The following is a 15,696-nucleotide window of genomic DNA, read 5'->3' on the forward strand; positions in this document are numbered from 1 at the left end:
ACGTGATTAACGGAGCACATCGAGAAAGTTTTGTATAATCGCGAAATGAGGGAGAGAGTGTAACTGATATAATGCAGGATCTGGGCGTTTTTCGTTGCGGCGGAACCTTTTCACGAAATTTCAGTCACCAGATTTCTCCTCCGAATGCGAAAATATTTTGTTGACGCCGACCTAAATAGGGAAAAACGATAATCATAATAAAATTAGGGAAATCAGAGCTCGCACGGAAGAGATTTACCGTTCTTGACGTCCTCGTCCGCCGTAAAGCAAATCGGTGTCTCAATCACAGTGTTTACCGGAAACCCGCCCACATGGACCGATATCTGCACGCTGCTACCACCATCCGTCCCAGAAACGTTCTGTTCTGGGGATCTTGGTGCATCGAGCGCAAGCCCTTTCAGACGCTCAAAATCTGCTTAGGGAACTGAGCCACTCAAGGAAAATATTCACGGGAACCCATACAACAACCGCCAGATTTCGCTAGCACTCTCACACCAAGAAACTTACGTGTTTGCCGTTCTGTGGCTCAGTAACTGACTAGCTGGTTCCTAAAGAGCCATAAATTCGACTCGGTCTTCAGGGCTCGAGCAAAAATTCGACATCTCATGAGGCCTGTGAAAGATGGTGTAGGTCTCAGAATGCCACGTATGTGTAAAATACACTGTGGGCGTGTGCAGTTTTATGCCGGTCAGGCTGTGCGTATTATTGAACAGCGCTATGTAGCAGACGAGAGGTGTTTTCGCTTGCGCTGCCCTGACAAATCAGAGGTAGAAGAGCATGATCTTTAAAGCGGACATCGTATTGCATTCGATGAGACGTATGTTATTAAACAGACAAATAGTTTCTGGGATAGCGTCATAAAAGAAGCGATCGAGATTAATCACGGCTTGGTATCTGGCCACCAGAAGACTGAAGTGGGTACGATAGGCGCGCAACGAAAAGATTACCTTATACTGCTCTGTAGCGAGCACCAGTGCCTTCACAGAATGCAGCGCAGTTGTATGACGGTAGTAGCAACCAAAAGATAGTCACCACTTGACAATAGCCGAGGAATATTCGGCCGAAAACTCCTGGATTTAAACCACTTGACGCGGCTGGAAGCTCAGTAGAATGTTATGATGTATACATTTTTAACAGCTAATTCCATAAATACAGTGCAAAATCAAAACGATCCAGTGAGTTATGTGCGTGATGTACCATCAATAAAGATACGGCTCCGAGCACTATGCGACTTAACATCAGTCCCCTAGAACTTAGAACTCCTTCAACCTAACTAACCTAAGGACGTCACACACATCCACGCCCGAGGCAGGATTCGAACCTGCGACCGTAGCAGTCGCGCGGTTCCTGTGAAGTGCCATCAATAAAGATAAATAAATGTAGTACAGAAGTCGCAAGGTCACTAATTATTGTGTTCTGTTTTCAGGAACGACGTGGACACAGGAGTTGGTGTGGCTGCTCATGAACGGCCTCAACTTTGAACAGGCCAAGCGAACTCCTCTGACAGAGAGATTTCCATTCCTCGAGTGAGTATAACGAGCGAATAGCTCCAGAATATTGCAGACATTTAGTTTACACAATAGAAGGAATCTACTCTGTTTGTTATGGAAACACTCATTCTCTAGTAAAACAATACGAAACATATGATATTGGGTTGGCAATCTACATCTACATTTACATCTACATTTATACTCCGCAAGCCACCCAACGGTGTGTGGCGGAGGGCACTTTACGTGCCACTGTCATTACCTCTCTTTCCTGTTCCAGTCTCGTATGGTTCGCGGGAAGAAAGACTGTCTGAAAGACTCCGTGCGCGCTCTAATCTCTCTAATTTTACATTCGTGATCTCCTCGGGAGGTATAAGTAGGGGGAAGCAATATATTCGATACCTCATCCAGAAACGCACCCTCTCGAAACCTGGCGAGCAAGCTACACCGCGATGCAGAGCGCCTCTCTTGCAGAGTTTGCCACTTGAGTTTGTTAAACATCTCCGTAACGCTATCACGGTTACCAAATAAGCCTGTGACGAAACGCGCCGCTCTTCTTTGGATCTTCTCTATCTCCTCCGTCAACCCGATCTGGTACAGATCCCACACTGATGAGCAATACTCAAGTATAGGTCGAACGAGTGTTTTGTAAGCCACATTTTCTAAGGACTCTCCCAATGAATCTCAACCTGGTACCCGCCTTATCAACAATTAATTTTATATGATCATTCCACTTCAAATCGTTCCGCACGCATACTCCCAGATATTTTACAGAAGTAACTGCTACCAGTGTTTGTTCCGCTATCATATAATCATACAATAAAGGATCCTTCTTTCTATGTATTCGCAATACATGACATTTGTCTATGTTAAGGGTCAGTTGCCACTCCCTGCACCAAGATCCTATCCGCTGCAGATCTTCCTGCATTTCGCTACAACTTTCTAATGCTGCAACTTCTCTGTATACTACAGCATCATCCGCGAAAAGCCGCATGGAACTTCCGACACTATGTAGTGTACTCAGTAAACATAGGCAGTAACTAAATTCTCTTTAAAATATGAATTGAAGTTTGTGTTGGGGAAGGTAATCAACTTGAGTATATCGTGCAGCAATGCTGATCATAATGCGACCGAGGTGTAACGGTTAGCACATCTGTATAGCAAGCAAGAACACCTGGTGTTGAGTCCCAGCTGTAGCTCGAATTTTAATTCATTTCTTCAGCTTCCATCATTCTTGTAGTCTCCTTACAGACTTTGAGGACAATTCCTTTCACAAAAACAAGAAGAAAATATCCAGCAAACACGGGCTCTAAAAACCGTACCGTAAGACCAGTGACACATTTCTCTCCTACTGCGAGCTCTTTGCTTCCCGTGTATTTAGACGAGGTAATATGGACCAAAACCAGAAAAAAACGTCCAGTAAACATGGGCCCTGATATACATAATTTAAGAGCTATGAGCACTTGTTTATACACAGCTCTTCTACTGAACAGTCGGTTATAGCTCATGTTTATTGGATATTTTTCCTTGTTTTTGTGTAAGGAACCTCACCTCAAAGTCTGTAAAAAGAATTTAGATAGACCTTGTAGATCTGCATTTTTGGGTAGTCTACTTTGAGCAAAGCATTTTTTTCGTTTTTCTCTCTTTACACACACGTTTGGATGGTGTTAACCATCATCAGAACGTTTCCGTTTATTTTGATTGTCTGTCTTGTGTAGTATAGCTGACACACAGGTGGAGCAAGACACTGTAGTCTCCTGATTAACAGCGTTTGGATCCATCTTTCTAACGCAGTGCAGCACTGACTTTTTGGTGGCATGGATTAGACAAGTCGTTGCTAGGTTACCGGAGGCATATGGTAACAAACAGATGCCTACGCATAGGACTCACATCTCCCGAAAATTACAGGCGTGTGAGTGCAGAGCTGGTTCCGATACCGTTCCATTTGTGTCCTATCAGGTTCAGACCAGGCTAATTACGCGGTCACAAAATCAACACTAGTTCGATATCCTGCACCTTAAACCGCTCGAACACGATACTGACTGACATTCTGCCACGAACTGTTATCTTGCTGGAAGATGCCATGGCCGTCGTAGAAGACATTAAGCGTGAAGGGATGCGGTTAGTTAACAGTAACATTCACGAAGTCCACAACTGTCATGGTGCCTTCGACTACTACCAGAGATCTTATGGAATCCTAGTTGAGTGTACCACATAGATGGTAGACTTAAGTTAAGAGAATCAGTGTGGAAAAAAGTGGGATACTGAAGAACTCAGGAATGATAAGACGCATTTTAGCTTCGCTAAGGATATTAATACTGTGTTAAAACGAACACCAGAGTAGATAGTTCACGTGAAGAAAAGTGGACATCTCTGAAACGGATCACGGTGTTCGACAGTGAACATACGTACAAGGAAGGTAACTACAAAGAAATCTTGGCTAACAGAAGAAATACTTCAATTGAGTGACGAAAGAAGGACGTATAAAACCGTTCAGGGAAAGAGAAGATACCAGCTATATAAAACCATTAGGAAAGAAGTGAAAAGGGACTGCAGAGCAGCCAAGGTGAAATGGCTGCAGCAAAGACCGAAAGAAATCGAAAAAGAAATTATTGTCGGGAGGATTGACTCAGCATATAGAAAAGTCAAGACAACGTCTGGAGAAATGAAAAGCAAGGTGGTAGCATTAAGAGTCTAATGAGAATGCCACTGTTAAACTCAGATGGGAAGAGTACATGGAACGACTTTTCCAACAAAAAAAAAAAAACAGAAAAAAAAGGTTCAAGTGGCACTGAGCACAATGGGATTTAACTTCTGAGGTCACTAGTCCCCTAGAACTTAGAACTACTTAAACCGAACTAACCTAAGGACAGCACACACATCCATGCCCGAGGCAGGATTCGAACCTGCGACCGTAGCGGTCGCACGGTTCCAGACTGTAGCGCCTAGAACCGCTCGGCCACTCTGGCCAGCCGACTTTTCCAATGACGTTATAGAAGAAGAAATTGGACTTGATTTGGAAGACAGGAGATCCAATGTTAATCATAATTTAAAAGGGTTCTGGAAGATTTGCGGTCAGATAAGGTAGAAGGGATGGACAAAATTAGTAGGTTATCAGTACCAGTTCAACTCACAATCCCTTATAACCAATTTCTTATTTCAAGGTCACTGAGAATATAGAGGGTTATGGGTTGCACCGGCGTCAAATTGCACACTTGGGTGACATAATCGTAGCCACCCTCCCCCCCTCCCCGCCCCTACTCCCCTCCCCCTGGGGGGAACCACTGGGAATTGATCGTGGTCACCCAGGAGAAACGCTTCTCCTCTCCTCCTCCCCCTCCCGGCTCTCCTCCTCCTCCCCCCCTTGACCAATAAGATTGAAGCACCTTAGTGGGTGGGTTTCACTCTGAAACTGTACAGCATAGGGGGAGGAACAGGTAGCGTCTGTTTGTTAATAACAAATTACACTGACTCATGTCACTCGGTGTCTATTTGTTAAAACTAATTATACTACCAGTAGAAACCACACCCTGGCAGATATGTTTGTACTCTCATTCTTCGATGGTGTGACATGTTTATCCACATTTTCCCACATTTTTGGTATTTTCCCCAAAGTTACATAATTTTCACTCATTTTCTAATTTTTTCCATATTTTCACAATTTTTCATAGTTTTTACAGATTTTCGTATTTTATCCAATTACGAGAGCTCCATCCCACTATTACAGGGACTCATCGGAAAAGACAAGAGTAAATCATCTGACACGACAAGTTAAAGCTGGACTTGGTGAAGGTCGCGATGTGATACGGAAGGAAGACTCGCCACTGTGCAACCAGACGTGTCAGTTTGGGATGTGGTCCGCTACTCTATGCAAAATTGTCCACATCTTTCGACATCACAGTCGCCAGATAGGGCGGTCTGCATACCGATGGATAGGGTGAACGCTATTGGTTATGAGGCTGAGTTTCCAGGAAATAGTGGAGCCACAAAACGTTCGGAGCATTTGCCTGTAGGAAGACAGGTTCACAGTTTACTTACGATCAAGAAGAAGAGGATCTGCAACACCTAGCAGTAACGCCACAGGAATTCCGCTCGATGATCAGACAAGTACTGAGCAAAGCAACGAAGCCCCTGGCCCAGAGGCTCAAATAGCTGGCACAAGAAGAACATGCCGCCATCCCAGTATCTTCACGAACATCATGAAGAAGAGAAGATACTCAGCGACATAGAAAAAATCTGTCATCGTGGCAGATCAAAAGCCTGGGAAGAGTCATGCAGAACCCAAACCTGCAGGCCAGCCGGCTTCCTCCCACTACTGAGCGAAGTATTTGAACAGTTTTAGCCAGGAACTAACAGAGAACCACATCTTTCTTTCAGGACAATTTGGTTTTCGGGAAGCTTCCTCCACACTGCACCAACTACTTCGCATGGTGTAGGAAGCAACCCTGACCTTAAAAAACAAGGATTTCTGCGCGGAAGTCTCCCTGGACGTATCTCGAACCCTTCTGTCACAAGGGACTGTTCTATACATTATGCTATAATTTTGAACACTCTATTTGAAGCTACTAGCATCCTGCTTAAGAAGAGCAGTATACTTCGACAGAGTTGGAGATGCAACGTTAACACTACGAGTTATCAGAGGCAGGGTAACAAGAGGCTTATTATCTCGGACGTGGTGAGAGTGACGCGAGCTGTCCACGCATACGACACCAAGTCACCAGAAACAGACGAGTGTGGCATGCCTGCCAATCATTGAAAGCTGGCCATCGATTTGGCGTGTCGATTTCAACTCCATAAACCACCATATCCACACTCCAGAAGTGAATCTCTTCAGTCAACCCGCTGAATGGACTGCAGTCGTGTAGTATTTTCGAGTTAGAGTTACAATCGACCTAACCTTCACTTGACAGCAACAGGTACAAGCAGTGCGAAGCAACATTTCCAAGAGGCTTGGAACCCTGTACCTACTCTTTGTCGAAAAGACCGAGCTTTCTATTAACTACATCGTCACCATGTACTGGAAGTGTGTTTGGCCACTAGTGGAATACGCAGTCTGTGGTAATGCTGCAAAGACTCATCTTCAGAGACTTCATACATTGAAGAACAGGAGCTCATATTTTGGTACCCTTCACACAACGCTACCTACACGATGTCGCCGAACTGCTAGAACTCTTCGACAGTCTTAAAAAGAATACCGCCAAGCTCCACAGCTTAACAGGAGGTTCAAGCAACATCCGGCAATAACGAATGCCGATCAGAGTGACCTCCATAAACGGCCAGTGGACAGTGAGGGCACAAACAAGCCACAGATAAGTACCTCTTCCGCAACCGTGATGAGACGTGATTAAACAGAAGCCCCGGACAGTGAACCCCTGAGGGTTAAAATGAAATTTTCTGAGGGGTAAAAAACTAAATGATTCGATTATGCTTCAGTCGTGAAACTACTTTAATAAGCTCATTACTGTTATCACAATTTTGTAAGGCACTAATATTGGTCATATAAGTTATCAATTATTACTTTTTCTCAGTTATTAGCATTAATGCGATCTTGTTCGCCACCGTAGCTGTGTGGACAATGCTCCTGCTTGTCATAGTGGGCAGCCCAGGTTCGTTTCCCGGCTGGATTATAGATTTTCTCTGCTCAGGGACAGGGTGTTTGTATCGTCATCATCTTCATTTCAAACTCATCGACGCCAAAGTCGCAAAGTGGCGTCACCTCAAAAGACTTGCACCAGGCGATCGGGTCTACCCACCAGGAGGTCCTCGCCACATGACATTTCATTTCATGTGGTCGAGGTTACGGGTTCCTCACAACCCATTGCGCACATATGTTGTATTTTGTCCTGTAAATCGCTGATGTTAAAAGTGAGATACATACAGAACCAATGCTAAATAGAAAACGTCTTCTCCAAGTTGTAAATACGAGGGCTATTCGGAAAGTGAGGAACGATCGGTGACGAAATGGAAAGCACTGCGAAAATCCGACGAGGCTTTTCACAGACGTTTTGGGCAGTGTCTCTACTATGCCCGTCGATCGCATAAAGACGCTTTTTTCAGTTGTGGGCGCAATGTGGGCGAATGAAGTTGACTAGAACAACAATATCTCCCGCGAAGTAGGACGTCCCGCTGAGAGGCTTCGCCTGAATGAATGCAACCCACCTAACACAATTGCCACGCACTTCCTTCTTCATGGCAGTTCTGGGCCGTACTCTGCAGGGCAGTGAAGACGCTACTGCAGCGTTTTCGATGCGAAGTGTTCGATCACCCACAACACAGCCCCAGTTGGCTCGTCCTGAGTATCATCTCTGCTCACATGAAACGCTGAGTACGAAGACAACACCTGGGCGCAGGCTACGCGCTATAGACCAGCGTAGAGAATTATCGGAAAGCACAGGCGGCTGCCTACTATTACGATTGAGTTGGAAATTTCGTATAACGCTCCAAAATTTGTCGAGGTCAGAGCAACGACTATGTAGAGAAGTACCTGAAAAGGGTAGCTAAATGCGAAAAGAAAACAGTTTTGATTTTCGCTATGGTTTCCATTTCGTGACCGATCGTTCCTTACTTTCCGAACAGCCCTCATAGTACCTGCAGTACTCCAGAAATTGCTTCATTACTTACTCCAAAACTGAATGAATTAATTGACAGCACGACGGAGCATTAACTGCATAAGGACTTCTATAGTGCTGTATACAGTATTATTATTAGTATTATTATTACTATTACTCTTAGTGTCAGTGGTTAGACACAAAGCATTAACAGCCTGAAGTCTTCCAAATTCTGCCCATTCAGAAGTAAGGAGTGCAACAATCAAGCGATGTACTAACAGTAAGGACAGTGCACACATTTAACTGGGTTGATTTTAAATGGGGCTGCAGTGAGCAGGTCTAGCAGCAGAGAGGGGTAACGCAGGGAAAACATATTTTGAAACAAGTGTCTACCTTCACTGCGAATAGTTAGCTTTCCTATCTGAGAAGGAGACGTGGGTAGCATTTGCGATGCACCACGAATTCCTTCGCTATTCATTCTAACACGCCCCTCCAGACACATATAAACCCAAACTTTCATCATCTAAAAAAAAAAAAAAGTGTCCCAAGAAAAGTTCTTCATTCTACAATTTAGTTAGGTGCTAAAGTTGGTGATAATGTGGAGGAGGGGGAGGGGCGGAACAGACGTTGGCAGGGGGGAGAGGGGGTACTAGCTAACGTCTAACTGTAAGATATAGCACCTTAGTCATTAATTAAGAGAAGTACGTGACACGTGGAATCAGTCTAGTGAATGTCGGCGCCACAAATGGGGATATCCACTAACGTAAGACACTTTGAGACAGGGCAGGCTGTTATGACCTGAAGTCTTTGCAACGAGTGTGTACGAAACAGCGACGCTGGTTGGCTGATCGCGTGCTACTGTCGTGAGCATCTGTGGAAAGTCGTAGCAGGACAGTGACACCGTGAAAAGGCGACAAGGTGCTGGGCGTCTACGCCTCATCACAGACCTTGGAGGTCAGAGGCTTTCCCATTCCGTCAAGTAGTGTAGACTGAAAACTTGGCAGGCCTGAAGACAGAGTGAAATGCTGTTGCAGGCGCTAGTGTTTTGGACGACACCATTCAGCGGACACTGTATGGGGGGAGGGGTGGAGGGGAGAGGGTGATTGTTTCCGCAACAGAGGACCCCTACGTGTTCCCATGGTGACCCAATAATATCGTCAGTTACGATTTCACCTGGGATGGGATCCTCGAGACTGGAGCGTGGATCAGTAGAGTCGTATCGACTGTTTGGATGAATCATAGTTCTTGCTGTACCCGGCTGTTGATGATTTCTGGATATGACCCCATCCAAACGATTCGCTACTCAAAACGGGCCACATACCGCATGGCTATGGGGGTGGTATTTTGAGACAGGGGACAATCCCCTGAGCGCATTGGACCTGTGGTAGTATTCGGAGGCACTCTGGCAGCTGTGGCTATTTTTGGGGACCATCTGCACCCCATTACGCTTCATGTTTACTCCGACGGTAGTGTCATCGTCTGGCAGGATAAATTTCCGTCTCACAAGACCAGAGTCGCGCTACAGTGTTTTGAGGAGCATGATATGGAACTCTCGTGGATGCGTTGGCCACCAAATTCTCCTGATCCGAACAGAACACGTCTCCGACGCTATCAGACACTGGTCCGTACCCATGAGTCTTCACACAGTCATGTGGTGCCCACGGACTTGTTGAATGTACACCACGCAGAGTTGCTGCTTTAATGCGTTCCACAGGTAGAGTAACACGCTATTAAGCACGTGATCATAACCCTTTTAATAATTACTGTGTGTCAGCCTATAAGACATTTTATCTTGTAGCGAACCGCTTTTTACACCACCGACCCATTACAAGCACCATTTTGCCGTCATATGTTTTGTTGAACCTGCCTCCAGCCATAGGAACATCATGCTACTACGATTCTGCAACAGTGTAAGCTAGTGTATGTCGTAGTACATGTGTATTAGCAAAAATTTAAGAAAAGAACAAATACAGGACCCGATAATGACAAGGTACGTCACAGACTTAGAATCCGAGAGCATGTCATGAGTGAAATTCTCTGAGAAAGCCTACAGTCCCAAAAAAATGGCTCAAATGGCTCTAAGCACTATGGGATTAAACATCTGAGGTCACCAGTCCCCTAGACTTAGAACTACTTAAACCTAGCTAACCTAAGGACAGCACTCACACCCATGCCCGAGGCAGGATTCGAACCTGCGACCGTACCAGCAGCGCTGTTCAGGACTGAAGCGCCGTGAGTCACTCGGTCACAACGACCGGCCCTACATTCCCACAAAAGGTGACCTGCCTTTATTTTGTGTTTATTCTTTTCCAGTATTTTTTCGAATACAAAAGCCGTGTTCAGCAACAGCCTTAGGACGCGTAGCATGTGTTCCAGGTTATCATCTATCATCACTGGCGATAAGAAGCCGCCCGTGCACTCGATCGACATCGCGAAGAATTCCACATCGCCGAGGCTGATCAAGAGCCACCTGCCGGTAGAACTCCTGCCCAGGCAGCTCTGGACCGTCAAACCAAAGGTACGCCTACTGCCACTCTCAAACCTCACTCAATCACACGGCAAAACAGTAATTAATACATCTACTGTTCTCAACTCGTCTCATCCTAGTCGACTCACATTAATTTCTACGGCTGCATCCTGAGCACCGACAAACCACACACACACACACACACACACACACACACACGCAAATACACTCCTGGAAATTGAAATAAGAACACCGTGAATTCATTGTCCCAGGAAGGGGAAACTTTATTGACACATTCCTGTGGTCAGATACATCACATGATCACACTGACAGAACCACAGGCACATAGACACAGGCAACAGAGCATGCACAATGTCGGCATTAGTACAGTGTATATCCACCTTTCGCAGCAATGCAGGCTGCTATTCTCCCATGGAGACAATCGTAGAGATACTGGATGTAGTCCTGTGGAACGGCTTGCATTCCATTTCCACCTGGCGCGTCAGTTGGACCAGCGTTTGTGCTGGACGTGCAAACCGCGTAAGACGACTCTTCATCCAGTCCCAAACATGCTCAATGGGGGACAGATCCGGAGATCTTGCTGGCCATGGTAGTTGACTTACACCTTCTAGATCACGTTGGGTGGCACGGGATACATGCGGACGTGCATTGTCCTGTTGGAACAGCAAGTTCCCTTGCCGGTCTAGGAATGGTAGAACGATGGGTTCGATGACGGTTTGGATGTACCGTGCAGTATTCAGTGTCCCCTCGACGATCACCAGAGGTGTACGGCCAGTGTGGGAGATCGCTCCCCACACCATGATGGTGTGCCTCGGTCGTATGCAGTCCTGATTGTGGCGCTCACCTGCATGGCGCCAAACACGCATACGACCATCATTGGCACCAAGGCAGAAGCGACTCTCATCGCTGAAGACGACACGTCTCCATTCGTCCCTCCATTCACGCCTGTCGCGACACCACTGGAGGCGGGCTGCACGATGTTGGGGCGTGAGCGGAAGACGGCCTAACGGTGTGCGGGACCGTAGCCCAGCTTCATGGAGACGGTTGCGAATGGTCCTCGCCGATACCCCAGGAGCAACAGTGTCCCTAATTTGCTGGCACTGCGTAGGATCCTACGGTTTTGGCGTGCATCCGTGCGTCGCTGCGATCCGGTCCCAGGTCTACGGGCACGTGCACCTTCCGGCGACCACTGGCGACTACATCGATGTACTGTGATGACCTCACGCCCCACGTGTTGAGCAATTCGGCGGTACGTCCATCCGGCCTCCCGCATGCCCACTATACGCCCTCGCTCAAAGTCCGTCAACTGCACATACGGTTCACGTCCACGCTGTCGCGGCATGCTACCAGTGTTAAAGACTGCGATGGAGCTCCGTATGCCACGGCAAACTGGCTGACACTGACGGGGGCGGTGCACAAATGCTGCGCAGCTAGCGCCATTCGACGGCCAACACCGCGGTTCCTGGTGTGTCCGCTGTGCCGTGCGTGTGATCATTGCTTGTACAGCCCTCTCGCAGTGTCCGGAGCAAGTATGGTGGGTCTGACACACCGGTGTCAATGTGTTCTTTTTTCCATTTCCAGGAGTGTATATACACACTACTGCCCATTAAAATTGCTACACCAAGAAGAAATGCAGATGATAAACGCGTATTCATTGGACACATATATTATACTAGAACTGATATGTGATTACATTTTCACGCAATTTGGGTGCATAGATCCTGAGAAATCAGTACCCAGGTCTTAATACTCAGTACTCTGGTCTTAATAACGGCCTTGATACGCCTGGGCATTGAGTCAAACAGAGCTTGGATGGCGTGTACAGGTACAGCTGCCCATGCAGCTTCAACACAATACCACAGTTCATCAAGAGTAGTGACTGGCGTATTGTGACGAGCCACTTGCTCGGCCACCATTGGCCAGACGTATTCAGTTGGTGATTGATCTGGGGAATGTACTCTCTAGGGCAGCAGTCGAACATTTTCTGTATCCAGAAAGGCCCGTACAGGTTCTGCAACATGCGGTCGTGCGTTATCCTGCTGAAATGTAGGGTTTCACAGGGATCGAATGAAGAGTAGATCCACGGGTCGTAACACATCTGAAATGTAACGACCGCTGTTCAAAGTGCCGCCAATGCCAATAAGAGGTGACCGAGACGTGTAACCAATGGCACCCCATACCATCACACTGGGTGATTTGCCAGTATGGCGATGACGAACACGTGCTTCCCATGTGCGTTAACCACGATGTCGCCAAACACGGATGCGACCATCATGATGCTGTAAACAGAACCTGGATTCATCCGAGAAAATGACGTTTTGCCATTCGTGCACCAGGTTCGTCGTTGAGTACAGCATCGAGGCACTCCTGTCTGTGATGCAGCGTCAGGGGTAACCCGCAGCCATGGTCTCCGAGCTAATAGTCCATGCTGCTGCAAAGGTTGTCGAACTGTTCGTCTAGATGGTTGTTGTCTTGCAAACGTCCCCATCTCTTGACTCAGGGATCGAGACGTGGCTGCACGATCCGTTACAGCCATGTGGATAAGATGCCGCCAGATAAATGTACACATTTTAAGGAACGAAAAACATTATTTACGCGTTCTTGTTTATATTTAATAATTGATCACACATGTTGTACAACCTTCTCTTTAACACATGATTTAAATGTTGAAAATGTTCACCGTAGGCGGCTATACAGATAACAGAACGACGAGCGGTTGCCTTAATTACGTCAATTAATGTTATAGTGGAGATCGCTGCACATGTCGTTGCAATCACCTAGGAAGTTCCTCCAGCAAGCGTGGCTTACGTCGATAGACATCTTTCACAGTTCCCCACAAGTAAAAGTCTATAGGTGTTAGATCTGGCGACCATGGAGGGAACTCAATGGGCCCTCTTAGTCCAATCTCATGCCCCAGAAAACTGTCATCCAGGAAAGCTAGACGGTAGTGTGGTGGCGCCCCATCATGTTGGTAGAAGACTTATTCATCAGCTCTGTAAAGTCCACGTATTCCTGGCAAAACTGATGAGCATAACATTTCCAGGTTCACTTCTCCAGTGACACTAGCATCAAAGAAAAAGGGTCCTACTAAGCCCCTAGATGATAGTCCATACCACATATGAACCCCTGGTAGATTGACCGCTTTATCCAAATAAACATGCGCATTTTTCTGTGCCAAGTAAACACTCTTATGCCGATTCCCGGTTCCATTAAGTTTACATTGTCCCGCGTCACTCCACACTATCTTCGTCACAAATTGTTCGTCATCTGTTATCATTTGTTGATACCATTCGCAAAATTGCATTCGGCGATCAGGATCGTCGTCATTAACCGTGGAATGTAAACTTTCCACTTTTCAGCTTTCAGAATTCTTCATACACTTGTACTGCTAACCCACACTTCACGTGCACATTGCGTAGCAGACCTGTGGAGAATTAACAAACGTTTCCAACATGAGACCCAATGAATCAGGACTTGTGGCTGTATGCGGTCTTCCTGATCTTCCTTTGTGAATATCACAAATCGTTCCATGCAATTCAAACTTTTCAGTGCTAAGCGGGTTGGCGGTTGTGTTTCAAACTCCCACTTTCACTGAAGTTGCACTTCAACGGCATTATCAAACTTGAAAAACCACTTCACAATACAATTTCGTTGCCCCAATGTCAAGCTTGTTGTCGAGACAAAAGTGCAAACATCTGTTTAGTCAAAGACCATCCTACAACACGCTCGTAACTCAGATCGAACGACAGTATCGATATCTCGAGAGAGCCTGTAAGAAGTGTATACATTTTTCTGGCGGACTCTATATATAAAGGGTGTTTCGTAAGAGTGTACAAAAACGTGACAGCATATAGAGAATACGCCACTGTACAATTTGAGATAGGGAACATCGCGTCCGAGAAAGTTTAAGGAAATACGGAAGTAAACTTGTCTATCGCTTTGTCTAGGATTACTGCTTTCCAGCACACTAGTGTATGAGCTACGGAGATGGAATCAGTTGCCAGAATTATAGCTGCCTGTGATGTGATTCGAAACATACCAGGAACAGTTGTCATGGTGCGTCAGAGCCAAGTTCGCTGACGTCATGCTTGCACTGAGGTTGCCGGCTGTTAGTTTCAGCAGATTTTGTAAGGTACAACACAAATGCTATGTTCATTGTCTTAATGATGGTATTTGCAGTTTATTACGTAAATAAAAAAGTACACAGTAATGTGATTATATTCCTTTTATCTCCTTAAGATACATGTGTACAATATGTATGTGTATATAAGTGTGAAGATATATGTGTGTGTTTGTCTGTGCATAATCAATTTCGAAAACTGCTGTAAATTGAGTAAAAAAGAATACAACCGTTTTGTTTGCACTGTGATAACTTCGTTTTGTGTCAGAAGTGTGCGCCACACAGTACCCTTTCTCTTATGGAACAAAACTGCCTTTGTATACATATAGTGCATGACTTGATTTTTCGTCTTACACCTTCCACAGTCTCACACAACATAGCATTAGAGGCCATCTGATCCAGAGATTCGGTCAGTGCTACACCACAACATTGTGATTATGCACTCAACTTGCGTGCTGTGTCACAGCTCTGCACTCCTCCAAGCTTTAATAAAACGAAATGTATCGACGAGTGGGAAACGACCGCGCCTCCACCGTTCTTAGACTCGTCATACGCATGGGGGAGGCCAGATAGCAGCGGTGCCTTGCTTTATAAAGTATGCAGTCCTCGACGCTGGCCCTGTACTTACATGTTTCTGGTCTCTGGTTCACATCTGCTTATCTGATTTTTTTTTCTTATTCCTACAAGGAAACCGCCACGGTAGTTCCTTTGAAATGACATGGCCGATTTCTTTCGCCACTGCGATCTTGTCTGTAGAGTCTCTTGAGAAGCAGTGTGGTTGACATTACAGACGGATGTTAAAAGATAATGCCTTAGTTAGTTCACAGCCCAACAAAGGGAACCGTTGTTCTTCATGCTGTGACCATAATGTATTAGTTTTCTTTGAATTCTCGACTGATATACACAAAAAGAGACACTAGTGCAGTTTACGCAAAGGAATTTGAGACTGTGTTTCTCTGTAGCCATCCCGAAGTTCAAATGACTCTAAGCGCTATTGGACGTAATATTTGAGGTCATCAGTCCCCTAGCCTTAGAAGTACTTAAACCTAACTA

General features: G+C 45.9%; 1 protein-coding gene across 1 annotated transcript in view; it reads left to right on the forward strand.

Moving 5' to 3' along the window:
- Positions 1-15,696, forward strand: part of LOC126291823 (luciferin sulfotransferase-like) — a 74,793-nt gene that overhangs the window by 31,145 nt on the left and 27,952 nt on the right. The window contains exons 3-4 of the mRNA XM_049985524.1: positions 1,427-1,526; positions 10,412-10,553. Coding sequence (XP_049841481.1) covers positions 1,427-1,526; positions 10,412-10,553 — 242 coding nt within the window. The remainder of the gene's footprint in view (positions 1-1,426; positions 1,527-10,411; positions 10,554-15,696) is intronic.

Source organism: Schistocerca gregaria, chromosome 9 (genome assembly GCF_023897955.1).
Source record: "Schistocerca gregaria isolate iqSchGreg1 chromosome 9, iqSchGreg1.2, whole genome shotgun sequence".
NCBI classification, from domain to species: domain Eukaryota; kingdom Metazoa; phylum Arthropoda; class Insecta; order Orthoptera; family Acrididae; genus Schistocerca; species Schistocerca gregaria.